General features: G+C 46.0%; 1 protein-coding gene across 1 annotated transcript in view; it reads right to left on the bottom strand.

Moving 5' to 3' along the window:
- Positions 1-390: 390 nt before the first annotated feature.
- LOC122941515 (peroxisome proliferator-activated receptor gamma coactivator-related protein 1-like) overlaps positions 391-22,732 on the bottom strand; it is a 33,752-nt gene continuing 11,410 nt past the window's right edge. The window contains 11 exon segments of the mRNA XM_044298830.1: positions 391-800; positions 4,120-4,271; positions 5,130-5,251; positions 7,104-7,161; positions 7,257-7,430; positions 12,765-13,578; positions 14,788-14,855; positions 16,017-16,074; positions 17,450-17,503; positions 19,776-21,007; positions 21,009-22,561. Of these exon segments, the coding sequence (XP_044154765.1) occupies positions 697-800; positions 4,120-4,271; positions 5,130-5,251; positions 7,104-7,161; positions 7,257-7,430; positions 12,765-13,578; positions 14,788-14,855; positions 16,017-16,074; positions 17,450-17,503; positions 19,776-21,007; positions 21,009-22,561 (4,389 nt within the window). The 3' untranslated portion in view covers positions 391-696.

The raw sequence follows: 22,732 nt of genomic DNA, 5'->3' as shown, positions 1-22,732 counted from the left end.
CAATGGGGGCCTCTACCAACCACCCCGGCCTGGTTCTTGATACTGTCCAATCAGTGGTGGACTGCGCAGAGACTCATTACCAACCAGAAACACCCAATTGACAATTCGTTCATAAACTTCTTGTAGGAATAATAAAGGGATGAAAAAACTTAGGAAAAGATGCTCCAGTATCTCCCACGTGTGCGCACAAGGCCCTGCAGGAATCTATAAGCACATTAGTGGCATTGTGCATCTAAGCTGCGCTGCCTGCAGACGGCTATATTCCAGAAGAAGGCTGCCACCTAGTGGACAAATGTTTATTAGCAAGACAGGGCTTGTCCTCCCTCTACTTTACACCATGAAACCTACCAACGCTCATCCCCCTGCACCTAAATAATGACAGACAAGGACTCATAGGATATTATATATTTATTATTGATCTGCATAGTGATTTCTCTCCTCATATCTGCGCAGTCAAATCCAGAGTGCACATTAAGCGCCGTTAAATAGGTTAGAAAAAGAAATATCGTAGAAAAAAACAAATTATACCTTTTTTTATGATTATTTTTTTCATTTATTTAAAAAAAAATAATCCAGCACTTGGGCCCTGGATGTCGGGCGTCGCGTGCTCGTCTTTAGTGAATGGCCTTCATCCAGTGTTCTGAGGTAAAGGTGTTTGGATATACGTTATTCTATAGGCTGACGGCGGGCGCAGCGTTACCTCCTGTGACTCTTCTGTGCTTGTTTTAATAACGTATCGAAATCTAGAGATTCAAATTTACTTCTAACAGGCGCCGGGTCAAAATCATCGCGGTTAGAATCTGGGATTGGAGGAAAAAATAAAAAAAGTTACTCATTAGAATAAGTAGGAATATTTACGGCAATAAATAAACTGATGGAAATGCTTATTTTAAATCATTCAGTTGAGTAATTTCTGATACGTCCACTGCACAAAATCCAGACTAAAGTCAATCACAATAGAGAAACATTAGCGGGAGGGCAGAGCCCAGCGACTGGCAACAACGAAACCACAGGGAGACCAGGCAGCTACGTATTATTATACCCATTAGGGCTCATACACACGACCTTATGTATTTTGCAGTCCGCAAAAAAAACAAATTAATGTTGGGAAACGATTTGATGAACCATACATGTCTAAGATGATGACATCCTTTATTCTTTATGCAATAAAATATTTTACAAACTAAACTAAAAAAAACAAATTAAAAAAATAAATACATGACATCCGTGTGACTGTCTATGTTAGTTTTTTTTATTTTGCGGATCCATTGTAACAATGCCTGTCCTTGCCCACAAAACGGACAATAGGACATATTCTATTTTTTGCAGACATATGGGCTGCAAAAAAATCGTAACTTACATGCACAAAAAATACGCTCGCGTGCATAAGCCCTTATACATACAGTACAGACCAAAAGTTTGGACACACCTTCTCATTCAAAGAGTTTTCTTTATTTTCATGACTATGACAATTGTAGATTCACACTGAAGGCATCAAAACTATGAATTAACACATGTGGAATTATATACATAACAAAAAAGTGTGAAACAACTGAAAATATGTCATATTCTAGGTTCTTCAAAGTAGCCACCTTTTGCTTTGATTACTGCTTTGCACACTCTTGGCATTCTCTTGATGAGCTTCAAGAGGTAGTCACCTGAAATGGTTTTCACTTCACAGGTGTGCCCTGTCAGGTTTAATAAGTGGGATTTCTTGCCTTATAAATGGGGTTGGGACCATCAGTTGCGTTGTGGAGAAGTCAGGTGGATAAACAGCTGATAGTCCTACTGAATAGACTGTTAGAATTTGTATTATGGCAAGAAAAAGCAGCTAAGTAAAGAAAAACGAGTGGCCATCATTACTTTAAGAAATGAAGGTCAGTCAGTCCGAAAAATTGGGAAAACGTTGAAAGGGTCTCCAAGTGCAGTCACAAAAACCATCAAGCGCTACAAAGAAACTGGCTCACATGCGGACCGCCCCAGGAAAGGAAGACCAAGAGTCACCTCTGCTGCGCAGGATAAGTTCATCAGAGTCACCAGCCTCAGAAATCACAGGTTAACAGCAGCTCAGATTAGAGACCAGGTCAATGCCACACAGAGTTCTAGCAGCAGACACATCTCTAGAACAACTGTTAGGAGGAGACTGTGTGAATCAGGCCTTCATGGTAGAATATCTGCTAGGAAACCACTGCTAAGGACAGGCAACAAGCAGAAGAGACTTGTTTGGGCTAAAGAACACAAGGAATGAACATTAGACCAGTGGAAATCTGTGCTTTGGTCTGATGAGTCCAAATTTGAGATCTTTGGTTCCAACCACCGTGTCTTTGTGCGACGCAGAAAAGGTGAACGGATGGACTCTACATGCCTGGTTCCCACCGTGAAGCATGGAGGAGGAGGTGTGATGATGTGGGGTGCTTTGCTGGTGACACTGTTGGGGATTTATTCAAAATTGAAGGCATACTGAACCAGCATGGCTACCACAGCATCTTGCAGCGGCATGCTATTCCATCCGGTTTGCGTTTAGTTGGACCATCATTTATTTTTCAACAGGACAATGACCCCAAACACACCTCCAGGCTGTGTAAGGGCTATTTGACCATGAAGGAGAGTGATGGGGTGCTGCGCCAGATGACCTGGCCTCCACAGTCACCGGACCTGAACCCAATCGAGATGGTTTGGGGTGAGCTGGACCGCAGAGTGAAGGCAAAAGGGCCAACAAGTGCTAAGCATCTCTGGGAACTCCTTCAAGACTGTTGGAAGACCATTTCAGGTGACTACCTCTTGAAGCTCATCAAGAGAATGCCAAGAGTGTGCAAAGCAGTAATCAAAGCAAAAGGTGGCTACTTTGAAGAACCTAGAATATGACATATATTCAGTTGTTTCACACTTTTTTGTTATGTATATAATTCCACATGTGTTAATTCATAGTTTTGATGCCTTCAGTGTGAATCTACAATTTTCATAGTCATGAAAATAAAGAAAAGGTGTGTCCAAACTTTTGGTCTGTACTGTACATGACCATTCCTTGTTCATACCAGATCATATTAATCAACATGTTTTTCCAAACTGTAATTGAGGGAATGCTAGTGGACAGCCACAGCTTAAAGGGCATCTGTCAGCAGTTTTGTACCTATGACACTGGCTGACCTGTTACATGTTCATTTGGAAGCTGAAGGCATCTGTGTTGGTCCCATGTCCATATGTGTCCGCATTGCTGAGAAAAAATTCTTAATATATGCAAATGAGCCTCTAGGAGCAACAGGGGCGTTACCATTACACCTAGAGGCTCTGCTCCCTCTGCAACTGCTACTCCCTGTGCACTTTGACAGGACCAGGTGTGATCACATTTTACACTACCTGGCCCTGTCAAAGTGCAGAGGGTGCAGCAGTTGCAGAGAGAGCAGAGCGTCTAGGTGTAACAGCAACGCCCCCGTTGCTCCTAGAGGTTAATTTGCATATATTAAAACATTTTTCTCAGCAATGCGGACACATATGAACATGGGACCAGCACAGATGCCTTCAGCTGCCAAGTGCACATGTAACAGGTCAGCCAGTGTCATAGGTGCAAATCTGCTGACAGATGCCCCTTTCACACGAGTGAGTTTTCTGTGCGGGTTCAATGCGTGACGTGAACACATAGCACCCGCACTGAATCCTGACCCATTCATTTCGATCAGTCTGTGTACATGAGCGTTTGTTTTTTTCACGCATCACTTTTTTTTCCACGCATAGTTTGGCACTTCCAAAGATCTGCACATCTCCCTGTGAATATGGCCTTAGGGGCGATTAAATTGTTTTTGCAGCTGATTTTGAAGCTTTTTCTGCTTCAAAAACCCTCAAATCTGCCTCCTATTGATCTGAATGGGAGTCCGCGCTGAAGCAAGCTCAAAACAAATGCTCTCTCTTCGGGCAGAATCAGTGCTGAAAATCCTATTCAATCAATGGGTAGCAGAAAAAAAAAAAAAAAAAAGTCTACATCAAAATCAGCTTGTAATACAAAAATCTGCCTCCAAACTCAGTTCGGAAAACAAGGATGTGAACGCACCCCTACGACAGAGCATGCACCATGACATTGCCCTCACATGGCCGATCATCATCTCCTTTCACAGAGGTACTTACCAAGATCGGCATAATTACTTTTACAAAACTGCCTTCTGCCTCCAAAGCAGAGATCAAAAGGTAACTCATCCGGAAGGCGCAGCTTGTGGCCATTTTCTATAGCAGCAAAGGCTTCCTTGGTGCAGCGGTACGTCACAAAGCCATAGTTGTCACTGGGGGGAGAAAAGACCACCCGCATATTAATACAGTGCTGTGTGGACTAACTGCGGTGTGCAGAAAGGAGAATACGGGGATTACAGCAGGGGTCCCACCAGGATCAGCCTTTGAAGGGAAACTGTCACAAATTTTTTGCAACCCTAACTAAAGAGAGCAAAAGCTAGAAACAGGCTGTGGGCAAAAGACGGGGCTTTTCTGAGACTGGATAGGTCATCATTATCTGAGAGGTGGGGTGCCAACACCCGGGACCCCTGCTCACAGTAGTGTCCGCAGACTTTTGCAGCTTTTCCTAGGCACAGCCCCCATAGACGTGAATGACACTGAGTGCAATGACCATGTACGGCGCTGTGCTTGGTAAGCCGCGAGGCCAGAGTGCGCCAGGAGCTTGTGGACACCGAGTGCTAATGTCTGATCAGCAATCATGCCGATTACAGACGTTTAACCCCTCAGATTCCATAATCAATTATAACCATGGCATCTGAGGGCTTTTCCCTGGGAGCACCGCACTCCTGTGGCCTGATCAGGAAGGGGTTAAAAAAAAATCTTCGGTCGTCTTAGATGGAATACATGACCACCTTTAGCAACCCAGGCTCTGGGTCGTCCTGCTTGAGAGTAGTCCAGGAACTCGTGTGCATGTGTCCGCTATGGGAGCTGTGATGTCAGTGTGGCTATGAATATGCTGCAGGACGGCCACCGCTTACGGAGACTGAGGCGCGAGCAAGAGGAGAGGTTTACATTTGGTCTTGGCAATAGCCCCTTTTTAACCTGGTAAATTGACATGCCCGGACTGCAGAAACCACCCCGATCAGCTGTAAGAAATAGATTGGCAGAAATGTGTACATGAGACCACTCACCCCTGTTCTCTGAAGTGAATGGTGCATTCCTCGATATCCCCAAAAATAGAGAAACGCCGTCTCAGCTCCGATCTCGTCATCTGGCTGTTGATCTTGCCGATGTACACGACTCTCCTCTCCTCCTGAAAGTTAAAGAGCTATATTACCAATGGGCCCATCAGCAGTGACATACACCGCCATACACACTGCTACAGTATTCTACACCCCAGACGTATATACCGCCATACACTGCTACAGTAACATACAACCCAGACGTATATAGCGCCATACACTGCTACAGTAACATACAACCCAGACGTTTATACCGCCGTGCACATGGCTACAGTATTCTACACCCCAGACGTATATATACCGCCGTACACACTGCTACAGTATTATACACCCCAGACGTATATATACCGCCGTACACATGGCTACAATATTATACACCCCAGACGTATATATACCGCCGTACACACGGCTACAGTATTATACACCCCAGACGTATATATACCGCCGTACACACGGCTACAGTATTATACACCCCAGACGTATATATACCGCCGTACACACGGCTACAGTATTATACACCCCAGACGTATATATACCGCCGTACACACGGCTACAGTATTATACACCCCAGACGTATATATACCGCCGTACACACGGCTACAGTATTATACATCCCAGATGTATATATACCGCCATACACACTGCTACAGTATTATACACCCGACGTATATACCGCCGTACACACTGCTACAGTAACATACAACCCAGACGTATATACCGCCATACACACTGCTACAGTATTATACAACCCAGATGTATATACCGCCGTACACGGCTACAGTAACATACACCCCAAACGTATATACCGCCATACACAATGCTAAAGTATTATACAACCCAGATGTATATACCGCTGTACACACTGCTACACTAATACAACCCAGATGTATATACCACCGTATACACTGCTACAGCAATACAACCTAGATGTATACAGGTGCATCTCAAATTAGAATTTAATCAAAAAGTAAATCTACTTCAGTTAAAGTGAAACTCCTTCTATAGATTCATTACGCAGTCCACTCCTTGTGAATCTCCAAATTCCTAAATGGCCTTTTCCTGACCATCCTTTCAAGGCTGCGGTTACCCCTGCTGCTTGTGCACCTTTTTTCCTTTCTACTCAAGTCTCCATTAATATGTGTGCATACAGCAAACTAAAAAACAGCCAGATTCTTCACCAACGGCCTTTTGTGGCTTCCACTCCTTGTGGAGGGTGTCAACGACTGTCTTCTGGACAACTTAAGTCAGCAGTCTTCCCCATGTAGCCCACTGAACCAGACTGAGGGACCATATAAAGGCTTAGGAAACCTTTTCAGGTGTTGTGTGGATGAGCTGATTACAGTGTGACACCATGAGGCTACAAGATTCAACTTTTTCACAAGATTCAAGTTTTTATAAAAATAAAATAAAATGTAGCTTGAAATAGATAAATCTGTGTGTAATGAATCTATAGAATATATGAATTACTGAAACAAAATTATTTTGATGATACTGTAATTTATGGAGATGCACCTGTATATACTACAGCACAGACAGGTCAGGCAGGTGACTGAATCATTACAGACCAACCACTAAACTACAGCGTAGGATCGTTTATTGTTTCCGACCACACACAAAGTAGGGATTTTCTCTTCTTAGAATACCTAGGTGTAATGGTAACGCCCCCGTTGCTCCTAGAGGCTCATTTGCATATATTAAAACCTAATCTTCCTCAGCAATGGCACATGGGACCAACACAGATGCCTTCAGCTGCCGAGCGCACATGTAACAGGTCAGCCAGTGTCATAGGACAAAACTGCTGACAGATGCCCTTTAAACACCAAAGACTACATCGGCTGATCAGGTAACCCAATTCCTCAGAAACATGCCAAATAGCTCCTGGAGCGGTCCCCACAAAGTTTTTCCCTGTCTGGAAGTACTTACTATGGCTTGCTGTTTCTGAAAAATCCTCCTCCTGTTATAACTTTCTCTGGATTCGCACCTGTCAAACAGACGTCATGTTAACAGATGCAGAATATAAAAAAAAATATAAATAAAAAATACCACCACATAACCACCCAGAGCATGTAAACATACCTCCTACTTCTGCTCCGGTATCTCCGCCTGTCGGGCGATCTGGATCGAGACCTAGATCGACTGGAGGAAGGAGAGCACGATCGGGATGAACAAGAGGAAGATCTGGAGGAGCTACTGGTAGTGTAACTGGATCTGGAGGAGGAACGGGATCTACTTCTAGATTTGTATCTGGACCTAAGAGAGAGAAACAGGAGATGGCGGATCATTTACCATCAGTGTGCAAGCAAATTCCTCCCAAAACAAACCAATAGTATACACCGACGTGCCCTTTTTGCTGCAAGCAGGAAAATTTTACACCCTAAACTCCTTTCCAAAGGGTATAAGGACATCCTAGATAGGGACCCCCCATCCAGAGGAACCCCATCAGTCAGTGGAAGGTCAGAAGAATAGTTGGCATGTAAGATTACGTTTCCCTTGTAGGGGCAGCATGGAGAGTTGATCGTTAACGGTTTCTGGGGCGAGACCTCCGGAGACCACCAGGGCAAGTACAAATTAAAGAGGGATCGTCAAGAGGAGCCCACCTCCTTGTCAAACAGCTGATCAGCAGGCGTGGCGGACCCCCGCCGATCTGATATTTATGACCTATCCTTAAGGATAGGTCATCAATATAAATCGCTGCACAACCCATTTATGTCTAACCCAAGAAAGATGCGCTGCAATAATCGCTGCCAGTGCTCTGGACCAACTCCTTAAAGGGGTTGTCCAAGTTATATTTATTGATGACCTATCCTCAGGATAGGTCATCAATATCAGATCAGAGGGGGTCCGACACCCGGCACCCCCTCCGATCAGCTGTTTGAAGAGAAGACGTGTGCGGTGTCAGCGCTGCCTCCTCTTCACTGTTTACCTTCTAGCCATTGCATCTGCAGTGGTGAGCAGGTGTAATTACACCCAAGCCTTCCTATTGAAATGAATGGGACGGCTTGGGTGTAATTACACCTGCTCACCACTGCAGATGCAACGGCTAGAAGGTAAACAGTGAAGAGGAGGCAGCGCTGACACCGCGCACGCCTTCTCTTCAAACAGCTGATCGGAGGGGGTGCCGGGTGTCGGACCCCCGCCGATCTGATATTGATGACCTATCCTGAGGATAGGTCATCAATAAATATAACTTGGACAACTCCTTTAACACTCAGCAACAGACCTGAACGGGCAGCACGTCAAAAGTATCGCCCCTCCACCACCTCACAACACTGGGGGCTACTGTTTGGGCACTAAACTTGAAGAACTCCATCTTATGAAATAAATGAAGTTGGAAATATTGTGAGAAATCTGCACCATCCAACGTATGCAACGCTGCAGAAAACCTCTACAACATCACAGACTCAGGAACAGTTTACAGACCCCTCTCCCCTGTGGTATAACCCTACCTGGACCAATGTGGTTTTTGGGCAGTTCCAATTGGGGATGTTAGGTAAGGACATTTCGTCACAGGGACAGCCACCGAGAAGTGAAGCTGCCCCTTCCAGGCAGAAGGTGTAATGGTAGAGATCGGGTGAGCCGCCCATATGTCATACAAAGAATTTACGTTCTAACCGCTTATCGATCTCCAGGAACGATGAGGAACGGCCCGATCCTTTGAACATTCATCCAAAAGTGAATGGCCCCAAACACACGCAATCTCTTTGGTGGCATGACCCGGAAATGTACATGTTGACCCCTAATGTTATCTTTTTATATAATTAATTTTTGTGTTGGGGGTTTTAATATAGCAGAGATTAGAAGTTATGACAATCTGACAAATTTGGGTTTTCACAAAGTTTCCCGCTTCTATGTTTTTCTTGAATCTTTTTGACAGATGATTCTGTGGAATACTGAAGTACAAATATACGCATTTTATACGTTTTTTTGTCTTTTAGGCTACTTTCACACTTGCGGCAGGACGGATTCGACAGGCTGTTCACCATGTTTGATCCGTCCTGCGGCTATTTCGCCGTGCCCGCGGCTCTGTCCCCATTGACTATAATGGGGACGGGGGCGGAGCTCCGGCGCAGCACGGAGAAAGCCGCCGGACTAAAAAGCCTTACATGCAGTAATTTTAGTCCGGCGGGCTTTCTCCGTGCACCGGCTCCGCCCTCGTCCCCATTATAGTCAATGGGGACGGAGCGGCGGTCCGGAGGACGGATCCGACATGGCAAACAGCCTGTCGGATGCGTCCTGCCGCAAGTATGAAAGTACCCTTATTGACAAATCCATCAAGCTGACGTAAAGGCTCCATATTTCCAGTGCATGCTGGATATCAGCGACTGATGACAACCTATTGTTGGGTATCAGCGCTTGGAGTTTATCACGATTTCTGTGTTTTTGTTTGTCCGCCCGCTTTTTGAGGATTTTCATCCAATGGTATTTCCTGGCCATGTTTTTTTTTTTACAAATCCAGTGAACAAAAGTTAAAAACCTGGGCTATTTTCACACTAGCGGCAGGATGGATCCTGTTGGATCCGTCCTGTTGCTATTTCGCCATGCCCGCTGCTCCGTCTCCATTGACTATAATGGGGACGGGGGCGGAGCTTCAGCGCAGCACAGCGAAAGGCCTGACTAAAAGTACTGCATGTCCGACTGTTTCGTCCGGTGGCCTCTCACCGCGAACTGGGCCGGAGCTCCGCCCCCGTCCCCATTATAGTCAATGGGGACGGAGCCGCGGGCATGGCGAAATAGCGGCAGGACGGATCCAACAGGGTGAACAGCCAGTCGGATCCGTCCTGCAGCTAGCGTGAAAATAGCCTAATGAAAAGTTAATAACTGTACTTCATTAAACCATAGAAACATCTGACAAAAAGATAATAAAAAAAAAAATGTTAGTCTCAAAACTTTGGCCACGACTGCAGATGACAGCTGATCGCCGGGGATCACAGCACGACACACCCTGTGATCAAACAAATACGGGGCATTAAAGGGGCGAATATTACGGCCTCTCAAGTAACAGCCTCACTATGAAGTACGTGTACAGCAGAGCCACCACAAAATTCCCCGGTCTCATGGCGACTATATATCCGGTGTCATTTTTAGCAGTTTTTTTGGCCGGAGAAAATACCGCAGCATGCTGCGCTTTTTGCTCCGGCCAAAAATCCTGAACACTTGCCCCAAGGCCGGATCCGGATTAATGCCCATTGAAAGGCATTGATCCGGATCCAGCCTTAAGCTAAACGTCGTTTCGGCGCATTGCCGGATCCGACGTTTAGCTTTTTCTGAATGGTTACCATGGCTGCCAGGACGCTAAAGTCCTGGCAGCCATGGTAAAGTGTAGTGGGGAGCAGCATACTTACCATCCGTGCGGCTCCCGGGGCGCTCCAGAGTGACGTCAGGGCGCCCCAAGCGCATAGATCATGTGATCGCATGGACATGCCATCCATGCGCATGGGGCGCTCTGACGTCATTCTGGAGCGCCCCGGGAGCCGCACGGACTGTAAGTATACCGCTCCCCACTACTACTATGGCAACCAGGACTTTAATAGCGTCCTGGCTGCCATAGTAACACTGAACGCATTTTGAAGACGGATCCGTCTTCAAATGCTTTCAGTTTACTTGCGTTTTTCCGGATCCGGCGTGTAATTCCGGCAAGTGGAGTACACGCCGGATCTGGACAACGCAAGTGTGAAAGAGGCCTTAGGCTACTTTCACACTCGTGTTTTGGGCGGATGAGTCATGGATCTGCAAAAACGGATCCGTTACAATAATACAACCGCATGCATCCGTCATAAACGGATCCGTTTGTATGATCTGTAACATGGCCAAGACTGATCTGTCATGAACTCCATTTGAAAGTCAATAGGAGACGAATCCATTTTTTTATTGTGCCAGAAAACAGATCCATCCTCATTGACTTACATTGTGTGCCAGGACGGATCCGTTTGGCTCCGCTGCGTCAGGCGGGCAGCGTTTTGGTGTCCGCCTCCAGAGCAGAATGGAGACTGAACGGAAGCAAACTTGATGCGTTCTGAGCGGATTCTTTCCCTTTCAGAATGCATTAGGGCAAAACTGATCTGTTTTGGACCGCTTGTGAGAGCCCTGAACGGATCTCAGAAACAGAAAGCCAAAACACAAGTGTGAAAGTTGCCTTAATCAGTGGTATAAGCAGAGAGGACGTCAAAACGGAAAAAACAAACAAGTGTCTACAAAGGGGTAGTCTCCCATCTTCGAAAGTGACGGCATATCACCAATACAGGGGTCAACAACTACATCTCTCAGCATGTTCTATCCACCTCTATGGGGATTTTGAGAAAAGTCGAGCAAGTGTGCACGCTGGGAGTTGTAGTTTCACAACAGCTGGCCTGCCAGAGGTTGCTGATCTCTGCATTAGGCTATAACATCACTCTACGATCGTTGGGGGTCTGAACTCTGAGGCCTCCATTAATCTGGAGAACGAAAAGGTGGGGGGGGCGGGTCACAGACCTAGTGTAGCGCTACATAGACTGGCCCTGGCGACACAAGAAACTGCAGCACACGACTACTGGAATGAAAGGGACCATGCCGCAGATTCCTGCACAGCCGGGTGCACCACAAGGGATAAAACTAAACCAGTGCTGTGGCACTTCTGTTCTCGGGATTGGTGCGTGTCTGAGATTGGTCCTCCAGCAGTAATATCCTAGGAATGTACTATAATTTTGTTAGGAATGTACTATAATTTTGTTAGAAAGTCATACTGCCTTTAAACCAATTTTCCCAGTTTCAGCAAATTAAGTGAACTCATTTTTTATTCTAATATAGTGTCAAGATCCCTGCTTGCCATCAGTGACTGGGAACCTTTCACCGATTACAGAGCACAGCACTAGACCACCATGTCATGTACCAGAAATAAGGGTCCATAAGCTCGATCGAAACTGAATGGGGTCATAAAAGATGCAATCAGCCTCAAAAATGGCTAAACAGGCGTTCCCGATCACTGGTCGGGGTACAAAGATGGGGTCACCTTCGGGGTAATTTTTATTATCGGATTTTACCGATTTTGGGCTAAAAAACATTTTTTCAATTGGCCTTCATGAAAAGAATGGTCTGCCATTTCTGAAATACAAGGGTCTTTTCTTTGAATCCAGTCACCTGACAGCTCATGTGTAGCTCTCATCTCTGACCTCAAACACTCTTAGCTCAATTCTTATCAAACTGATAATATGGCTTAAACTGTTTAGGAGGTCAGGAGCTGAACATTTTTAATAAAATTGTTTAGCCCAAATTGCTTAAAATGCAATAAATAAAATGCATCCGAAGGTTTCCATAGGCTTTCATAGCAATGAAGTTTCCCATAAATTATTGAAAGCAGAGACCTGGGAAATACTCAATCTGATATACAGAGTGCACCAGAGCACCAATGCATACCCAGATGCCCAACAACGTCACTTGCCTCCATGCTGTTTCTATTTAATAGCAGGACATGACCAAAATGAGCAGCCAGAAAACCATAGGAGAACCTAAACACAATGGTAATTGCAAAGTGGAGAACCCCTTAAAATCGAGCACAAATCAGTTGATGGCCGAACAGCATGAGAATCCAGCACTAAACTAGAAACTTACGTTCTTCTCCTCTTTGAAGCAGGAGACCCTGACCGAGACCTTGAGGACGAGGAGGATCTTGAATCTGAGCGACTACCACTAGACCTGCCCCTCCAGGAGGATTTTTGGGGACTGGGGGATCCCTTGTATTTCCTATAGCAGCGCAGAGCTCTCCGTGACACCGAGGCATCCCCTTGTTTCAGATCAGTTCTACCTTGTCCATTCTCACTACGACATGGTGATGAGTCTGGAGACATTAACACTGAACCTGGTGGACTGTCGACTGCAGATTCTGCCATAATGTTAGTCCTATGGTCTAGGGGATCTTTGCTAGCTTTCTGAACGCTACCACAAGGTGCAACTGGTTTGCCGATGTCACAGGTGGTACTTTCGCTGGTGACCGGAGGTGCACTTGGAGCAGGCTGCTTTGGGCAAGCTTTGCTTTGCTGACGCTTGTGGAATGGCACGATTGGCTTAATGGTGATGCTCTGATGGTGCTTCACGTTCCAGCGGGAGCCTTCTTCAGAGGCAGATGGTGGAGCAGGAGGTTCGACAGTGCTGGCTGACTGGTTCTCTGGACGCTGGCTGGATAAGATGCAGTAATCATGGTCACCAGATGCCACATGGATAGGAGGTGACATTACCGATGGAGAAGAGGCAAGGTTTCGGTTTTTCAGAAGGCTCTGTGGCAGCGGCTTCGGCTCAATGAGTTTTGTAGTCTTCAGAGGTGAACAGCTTTTCTCCTGGCCATGTAATGGTTTGGATTTGACAGTAAGAGGCCCAGTAAGGACAGACTTCCATAGCTGATGCGGGGGAGTCGCAGGTGGGGTGAGACCTTTAAAATAAAAATGGCTTATTACAATCTGCAATATGTTGTAAACTGTAAAGTCTCTTTAAGGACCGACCCATTTAGGACTTCAGGACAAAGCAATCGTTTTCAATTTTCATTCCTGCGCTTACAGATAGTCTATGAATCATTACCCCAATCCCCTCATGAATACACTGGTGTATTCTTTCGGCGCCGCTTAGTTGTAAATTGACAACATTTTTGAGCAGTTATGGCCACTAGCAGTATGGACCAGTACCATATTAAACCGACAGGTCTCCTTTAAATTATAGTATTTTATCTGCCATCAATCACCACTAGAGGGAGCTTCTGAGTTACCAAGGGCAGCTTTATAATACAGTCCAACAAGTGCGGTACTGCAGGGAGCTCCTCCTAGTGGTGGCTGCAGGCAGATGACCACCTATGGACTCCTGCCGGCTGATACCAGGGGAGATAACCAACAGGCATGTTGGATTCCTGCCCAATCCTTTTGTTCTTGGCGAGATGAGCCTCCATCCTTCACTACATATGCATGCTCGGCCAAGTATGCAGATGTATGGGAGGATCGAGAGAGAGCCTTCAGTCTCTAGTTCTGCCTACAGCCATTTCATGTTTATCGCCAGCTTGAAGTAAAAAGTAGCTTAGGCTACTTTCACACTTGCGGCAGAGTGATCCGCCACTGCCTGCCGGATCCAGCAAGACGTATGCCAACTGATGACATTTGTAAGACTGATCAGGTCCTGATCCGTCTTACAAATGCATCAAAATGCCGGATAAGCCTTTGCCAAACTGATCCAGCATTTATTTTTTTTCACATTTTTTTCGGTCTGCGCATGCGCAGACAGGAAGGACGGTTCCGGCATTCTGGTATTTTGACTAATACATTCCTATGGAAAAAAATGCCGGATCCGGCATTCAGGCAAGTGTTCCGTTTTTTTTTTAGACTGAGATAAAACCGTAGCATGCTGCGGTTTTATCTTTTGCCTGGTCAAAATGACTGAACTGAAGACATCCTGATGCATCCTGAACAGATTGCTCTCCATTCAGAATGCATTAGGATAAAACTGATCAGTTCTTTTCCGGTATAGACAGAACGGAACTCAGGACGGAACTCCATGCTGGAAAAGAAAACAGCTAGTGTGAAAGTAGCCTTAAAATCAGAACAAAAGGCAAAGCATCTACTAAATATGAACTCTGTGTGTGATGACGGCTACTCACCGGCTGTGTTCACCAACTCGGGTGCCAATTGTTTCTCATTAATTTTTTTCTCCAATGTTTTCCCAGTCCTGTCAAAAGCAGCAAAAAAAAAAAAAAAAAAACTTATCACAATGACAGTCACAGCTACACAGGATACCCCAACAACAAGCATCGAACCACAGGGCTACTTAAAAGGGTATAACAGGATTTTAATATTGATGGCCCATTCTCAGGATAGGCCATCAATACCTGATTGGGGGGGGGGGGGTCTGACACCTTGTACCCCTGATGATCAGCTGTTTCAGAGTAGCTCACACAGCTGACCAGCCAAGCGGTACGGGGGTCTCCGGTCTCTCCCCTGATGGCAGAGGTCAAGAGAAAGAAGAATTGGGCATGTTTCACGAGACAAAAGCTGCTGCCAGAGGTGTACGTCAGGGTAATCCTTGCGCCCAACTGAGAACACGAGTGTATGGTGGACGGGGGACAGCCGTCAGCCGAAAGACCGCTCAGCCGACATTTATAGATTGTAAGCTCTTATGGGCAGGGTCCTCTTTAGATGATCCCCTTATTTCTATGCGCAGCTTGCTGTGAATTTTTGTCACAGATTGCCATTATAAAGAAACTTTCAGAATTCAGATCAAGTTAAAAAAAAAATACATATCTGGAATTTATGAAATTGCAAATGCTTTACACGTGCAAAAAAAAACAAATAAAAAAAACACCATTTAAAGGGGTTCCTCTTTTGGACTTTGATGGTGTGCGATCAGCGCTGAAACTTGTAATTACCTGCAGTACCTGACTCGGCCACTAGTAATTTAAGAATTATAATGTGTTCTAGAACCAGGGGCGTAACTATAGGGAAAGCAGGGGAAGCGGCTACCTTGGGGCCCTGACCCCGAAGGGGCCCATCCAGGAGGAGGAGGACTAAAATATTTTGTCAGGGCCCCCTCAACAGTATTACACAATGAAATTATATACAGTGGCAGTATAGACAGTGTATAAAATGGATGGAACAGCTGCTGGCCCTGGTCTGAGAGAGCGATCTTTACTAGCCACAGGAATGGGGGCGGCATGAAAGGAAGGGGTTGCGAAAAAAATACTGGGGGAGGCGGGCCCGATTCAAAAATATGCTGTGGGGCCCAGTCATTTCTAGTTACGCCACTGTCTAGAGCTATTCACTCCATAAGGACACGCCCGCATATTCTCCTGCAGGCAGCGGCGTGCAGCTGTAGGGTAACTCTACTACTTACCCCGAGTTTCCTACAGCCAATTTATCAGGACTTTGAGGGAGTCGTTCCTCCACTTTAGCTGCAAAGAACCACAGGTGTTAAAACCACTGTCCTCAGGTTTGGTGGAGAGGGTCAACAGGTCAGACAAGACACAAACGGAATAGACTACATCAGGGATGGCCAACCTGCCGCTCTCCAGCTGTTGCAAAACTACAACTCCCAGCATGCCTACAGCTATCAGCCAACAGCAGGGCATGGTGGGAATCGTAGTTTTACAACAGCTGGAGAGCCACAGGTTGGCCATCCCTGGACTACATCATATGAAACCTGGAACTTGCAATACTGCCTAGTGCATTAACCCCGCAGTTACAAAAGCGTAATGCCTAGTGCACACTTCGCAATTTCATCAGGGTACTTTCACACTTGCGTTTTTCTTTTCCGGCATAGAGTTCCGTTACAGGGGCTCTATACCGGAAAATAACTGATCAGGCATATCCCCATGCATTCTGAATGGAGAGTAATCCGTTCAGTTTGCATCAGGATGTCTTCAGTTCAGTCGTTTTGACTGATCAGGCAAAAGAGAAAACCGCAGCATGCTACGGTTTTATCTCCGGCTAAAAAAACTGAAGACTTGCCTGAATGCCGGATCCGGCATTTTTTTCCATAGGAATGTATTAGTGCCGGATCCGGCATTCAAAATACCGGAATGCCGGATCCGTCCTTCCGGTCTGCGCATGCGCAGACCTTTAAAAATGAAAAAAAAAAAAAAACGGATCCGTTTTGCCTGATGACACCGGAAAAACGGATCCGGTATTGCAATGCATTTTTCTGACTGATCAGGCATTTTTCTGACTGATCAGGATCCTGATCAGTCTGAAAAATGCCTGATCAGTCAGAAAAAATGACATCCGTTTGCATACAGTTTGCCTGATCAGGCAGTCAGTTCAGGCAACGGAACTGCCTGCCGGAATCAAGCAACGCAAGTGTGAAAGTACCCCCTTTTATTTAAATTTTTTTGCTAAAACCATGAGGTGGCTCTACACCGAACACATCGGGAACCTGCATACTTCTCTTCTGCATTTGCTCGATTTTGACTTACAATTAGAAATATGGATAAAAATAAATTCTGATCAGAAGCTCGTGTGTGCATGAGGCCCAAGGCAAACGGATTGTTGACGCTGCTGCTCCACAGAGAGGCCACGTCCCCGCTTTACAATACCGTACTTGATCCTATTAAGTGCTTACTGCAGAGAACGCCATCCCCAGTAAAAAGGGGCCTGTGCAGACTAAGCACATTCTCCCCCCAGACAAAGAGACGGTACAGCTCCTGTACATCACAGGCGGGTACAGTCACCGGCTCAGTACACAAGGAGTGAGGATATTTGGGAAGGGGTTTATGGACCCACCAAATCATAAGGGTTGCAATAAAATCTGGAAATGCGTCCCGTGCTTACCTTCAGACTTCTCAAACTGCTCTAGCAAGCTGGTAAGATCTGTCGCTTCGATACCTTCATTGAATGAGAAAGCCAATTAACATCAGCAAGGTGTCACCGCACCAAAATTATTACTATGGGACAAACAGGACATTTGGCATAGTAGTATTGGAATATAGATGCAATAAAAAACAGCGTTCGTGTTTTTTTTTTTTTTTTTAAGTGCGTCACATTTTTCTCTCTGGTATCGCCCCCTGCTGTTTATCCGCCTTGCCCGCGTACTCACTGGTAGACGTACCATGCTCAGTAGCTTCCCTGCGTCACATTTTTCTCTCTGGTATCGCCCCCTGCTGTTTATCCGCCTTGCCCGCGTACTCACTGGTAGACGTACCATGCTCAGTAGCTTCCCTGCTCCCTTCCCCTCAGTGCCGATGCAGCGATCTCAGAGAAGCGGCCCAGTCGCCTTTCATTCATTCGTCCCCCATATATATCTAGCTACATCTCTCTCTAGACCAGGGATCAGCAACCTCCGGCACTCCAGCTGTGGTGAAACTACGACTCCCAGCATGCTCCATTCACTTCTCTGGGAGTTCTGAGAACAGCCAAGAAGGTGTGCATGCTGGGAGTTGAGGTTTCGCCACAGCTGAAGTGCCGAAGGTTGCTGATCCCAGCTCTAGACAGTGGACCTACCATATGGTGGGACCTACCATAATAATCTCTGCAGCTATGTGTGAGGGACTTTCATATGCAGGTCAGGAAAGGGTTAACAAGAGCTAACCGCAGTGAATCTTTGGGGGGGCGAAGGTGCTTTTTGAGCTGCTGCCTATCCCACAGAAGCCCTACAGATAAGATTTGTGGGATAACTCCTTTAGAGACACCAAATTGCAAAACGTGGCCGCCAGAACAATCAGCCGACTGTGCCGTGGCCCGCCGGGCACTGTACTATCACATGGCAGTCATTCGGATAATTAGGGAATCACCAGGAAGAGTTGGCTTCACATCACTGCTCAACCACCGCAGAAATAGAAAAACTTAAAGGGACACTCCCATCAAACCTTTTCACATTAACAGCCCATCTATGGATTTTTTTATATATATTTTTTTTAATAAATAAAAAAACAGTCCCTACATGGATTATCCTTCTTGTCCTCTGAAGTGACTCCATTAAAGCATCACACTGATTAACACAATGTTCTTCTGTGAGCATCTTTATCTAGATCTCTCAAGATGACGAAGGTCATACTCGTACTCTTATCCCAATTCTACACCTACTATTATGAAGAGTACACTGCAGATAACTGTCCCCCAGCAGCAGGAAACTGACAATGGACTGACCATCTACACTGGAGAATTTACCATTTGTGCCAGAAGAACATGATTTTGCATCACATTTTCAATGACCCTTTCTGATGTAAATGTCCCTTTAAAAGGGGGTTATCTACTAAATATGGGTGTAAATGGAGGGTGCCATACTCAGGACACATTAGCGTAGGAGTAAAACCACTATGCACACAAACGCACCATGTTTCGCCGTCCGCTAAACACGGATGCCACCCATGTGGGTTCCGCAATTTGCGGAACGAGCAGCCCATTATAGAAATGCCAATTCTTGTCCGCAAAATGGACGAGAATAGGACACGTTCTATTCTTTTTGTTGCCGGGCCACGGAAGGGAGCAACGGATGCGGACAGCGCACACAGAGTGCTGTACGCATCTTTTGCAGCCCCAATGTAGTAAATGGTTCCGCATCCGAGGCGCAAAAAACGTGGCTCGGATGTGGACCTAAACAACGTTCGTGTGCACGAGTCCTAAATAGCAAGTCTTACACTGGAGGATCAAGAGGCACCACATTACAGTTGGTTGTCCTTTTCTCTCAGAACCTTGACTTTTTAGACAATTTGTTAGGCTGGAATCACACATGCAGTTTTTTGAGCCATATATGACAAATATGAAAAAACTGAAAGATTTCTGCATATGAAATCGCAGTCATAAATGGATCGCATCACAGAGAACCCCTTTAGTATGGGTGCAGCTGCAGCAATCCGCTTATTTTCAAGGTTACACCTCCTGTAGGGAGATCATGCAGGGATACGCTCTTTGAACATCAACCCCAGCCACACGTGACATTACTGTCCTGTAACATTCATATATTCTCCACTTTGATGCTACAACCTGGCAAAATAGACAGAAAACTGCTGGAATAGCAATTTTCACTTCCCAGGGCTCCTCATGGGAGGGACTTCAAACTACTAATTCCAGTCTTGTGGAATTCTATTGTTTTTGAAGCAATTCACTGCTCATTGACCAAACCATAGCTCCCAAGTGGAGGCGCCTCGTGACATTTTACCTGCTTCACATGTAAAGCTTTTCTCGGGCTCCTTCAGATCAGATTCGGTTATCGCCTGGAAGCTTTCCCCAGATGTAGTCAGGGTTTCAGCAGGTGGAAGTAGGACAGGCTCGTTGGCTTTTTGGTCAGGCACTATACAGGCTGATGCCAGTTTTTCTTCTGCCACTTCATGGGCATTTACACTTCCGATGGCTGGAATCTGCTCAAGTTCTAACTTCTCAGCCTTCAAAGACTGATCTGCTGCCGGTGCAGGGGTTTGTGTAGAAGGTTTGTCTACTGCCTGCACCGTAACATCTGCAAGCACCGCCTGCTTTGGCGGCTCTGGTTTTAAGGCTTCTGCGGATGATGCTACCTGAATGCCCAGCTGTGCGTTGGCAATGGCGGCGTCAGAGGACGGCTTAATTTGGTAACCTAATTTCTGTGCTTTTTTCAAAATTTCCATTATTTTAAAGACCACTTGGTTTGCAGATTTTAGATCTGGCAGAGGAGAATTTGCCTTGTTACAATCTTTGGGCAACGCATTTTCAGATTTCTTAGCCAATGAGGATTTAATGGCATCAGCGGCTGCAGGCTTGTCATGCTTGCCGCTTTCAGGTTTTGCAGCAGTTCTGGTCTCTTTCGGTGGGACACCGTTCTCAAGCTTAGTCACTGGCGCTCGGCCTGTTTGAACAAGAAGAGGGGCAGCAGTCTTGGGTCTACACTCTACGGGCGAGACAGTTTCCTGCACCATCTTCTGGTCAGGCAGAACTTGGAGATTGGTTCGGACAGAATTCTCAGGAGAGCTGTGAAGGGACTGACTTTCATGCATCCCTTGAGCATTTGGCCAATACATAGTTGTTGGTCCCGAAACCCAACCGGTAGGATGTACTGGCGGCATTGCAATAGGTGGAGGTGGAAAGGGAGGCCAACTTATGACTGGTGGCGGCTGGACAGGCAAGACTGATGGCATAACATTTGGATAATGAGGAACGACTGGCAATGGTGGCATGCCAGGATAAAAAGAAGGATGTGGAGGGACAGCTGGCCAGGCAGGTGGATAAAATGGAGGTGATGGCCGATTAGGTTGTGGAGTAAGCGTTGGTGGAGCTACATCCATAGCCATTTCGCATGGTTTCTCATATATTTGAACACCTTGACTTGCCATCGGCTTTGGAGTCACTGTCATTGGAGCAGAAGCTGAACTAACAGGAACGTCTTGGCCAGAAACGCTGCCGGCCCTTGTTTGGTGGGCACGTTTTTACCTCGACTGATGGTTTATTTGTTTGTGTAGGGGCCATTAAGCAAGGCAGCTCTGCCAATTCTGTCGGGGGCTCGGGAACACTTGGCCATTTGCTAGAAGACAGCTTCTCGTTGTCTCGATCGGGGTTCGGTTTGCGGTGCTGTAGTCTCTTCCTATATTCGCTTAAGCTAAGTGACTTGGGCTTTGCTTCCTTCGCGGCCTGAGAAGAGTCCCCATCCTGTACAGCTTCCACCTTCAAGGCACTTGATTCTTCATTACTGGAGGATTTCTCCCCACCACAGATATCGGCGGAAACCAAAACGTTTTCTTTATCAGACTGTAATTCATCAACCTTGACAACAGAATCTTGAGTGTCCTCACATTTGGGGTCCTTAGTTTTTGGGTCTCCCTCTAAATCTGTGTCAATGCCACCTACTACTGTAATCTTAGCAACAGGTTTTACTTTTAGATCTGTCAATTTTTTCTCCAGGATGGACCCGTCTAAGCTTGCTCGAGATCTCGCCTTGGTGCGGCTGACCTTGGACATCCGATGCTCGATCTGGGACTCTTTAACCTGGTCCAATGTCTTAGTTAAAAAGTCTGACTCCTGCAGGGAAGGGTTACTCGATCGGCTTGCAGGTGTTTGGGCGACACTTTGCCCCACTGTCGCTTCTGGGGCAACTGGAGATTTGTCTTCAGTAGCGCTCTTAGTTTTACTTTTCGACTTAGATTTCGAGGACTGCTTTTCTTTGCTGGATCTCTTTCCCTTCATTGGCAACTTGTCATTTGCTACTGTGATATCTGGTTCACTACTTTTCTTACAGTCTGGAGCAATTTCCTCCGAAATACAAGCAGAGTCAGTATCTGAAGACCTCTGAACCGTTACGTCAGCCCCTGGAGGTTGAGGAGATAAATCTTGCAATGTAGGGAAAGGCTGGTAGTCCTCCCCTGCAGGTTCCTGATTAACCTCATCTAATGTCTTTGTACAATCAATTTGTTTTTCATGATTCCTTTCTAGCTCTGGACCACGCTGCTCCGATGAGGACTGGTCTTCAGTTTCGGCATCATCTGAAGACTCTGAGCAAAACATTTCCTCCAGGGGTTCTACCACCACAGGTACTTTTATACATTCGCCTCGATCGGACACAATCTCGAGGAACACTTCATCGCTCAGAAGGTTTTCCTCATCTTCTGACTCCAGGCACACGGTTATGGCAGGCAGGCAGTAAGGATGCATGTATTTTACCAAGTCATTAAGGGTGACATTTTCAGTATTTATGATACACGGTGTCCCGTGCCTTAACATCTGCTCATGATCCCCATCATTATTATCCGCTTCAGATTCCACCGAGAAGTTTTTGTCAAATGAAAGTAAGTTATAGTTAGTAGCGTCCCCAAGAGTTGGCACTTCTTCATCCTCTCCGTCACTTCGCGGTTGGGTCTCTTCAGCTTCTGACCTGCGGGGTAAACATACCCTCATACTTTTATGATTGTTACGTCTCTTTGGTGTAGAGCTGATGATATCTGGAAACAGATCCCAGTTTGGCCCAGAACAACGTCCATCAATCTGCAATAGGAACATAAAAAATAAATAAAATAACTCAGCAAACAGGCCTCACAGCAATAGAGAACACTTGTCCCAGAAACCACCCCCAGCAGCTGTTCACCTCTTAAAGGGGTTGTCTCACTTAGGCCTCATGCACACAGCCATTCCGCGCAATGGGGACCGCATTTTATG

Source organism: Bufo gargarizans, chromosome 6 (genome assembly GCF_014858855.1).
Source record: "Bufo gargarizans isolate SCDJY-AF-19 chromosome 6, ASM1485885v1, whole genome shotgun sequence".
NCBI lineage: Eukaryota > Metazoa > Chordata > Amphibia > Anura > Bufonidae > Bufo > Bufo gargarizans.
This window is presented reverse-complemented; position numbering and strand designations above follow the sequence as displayed.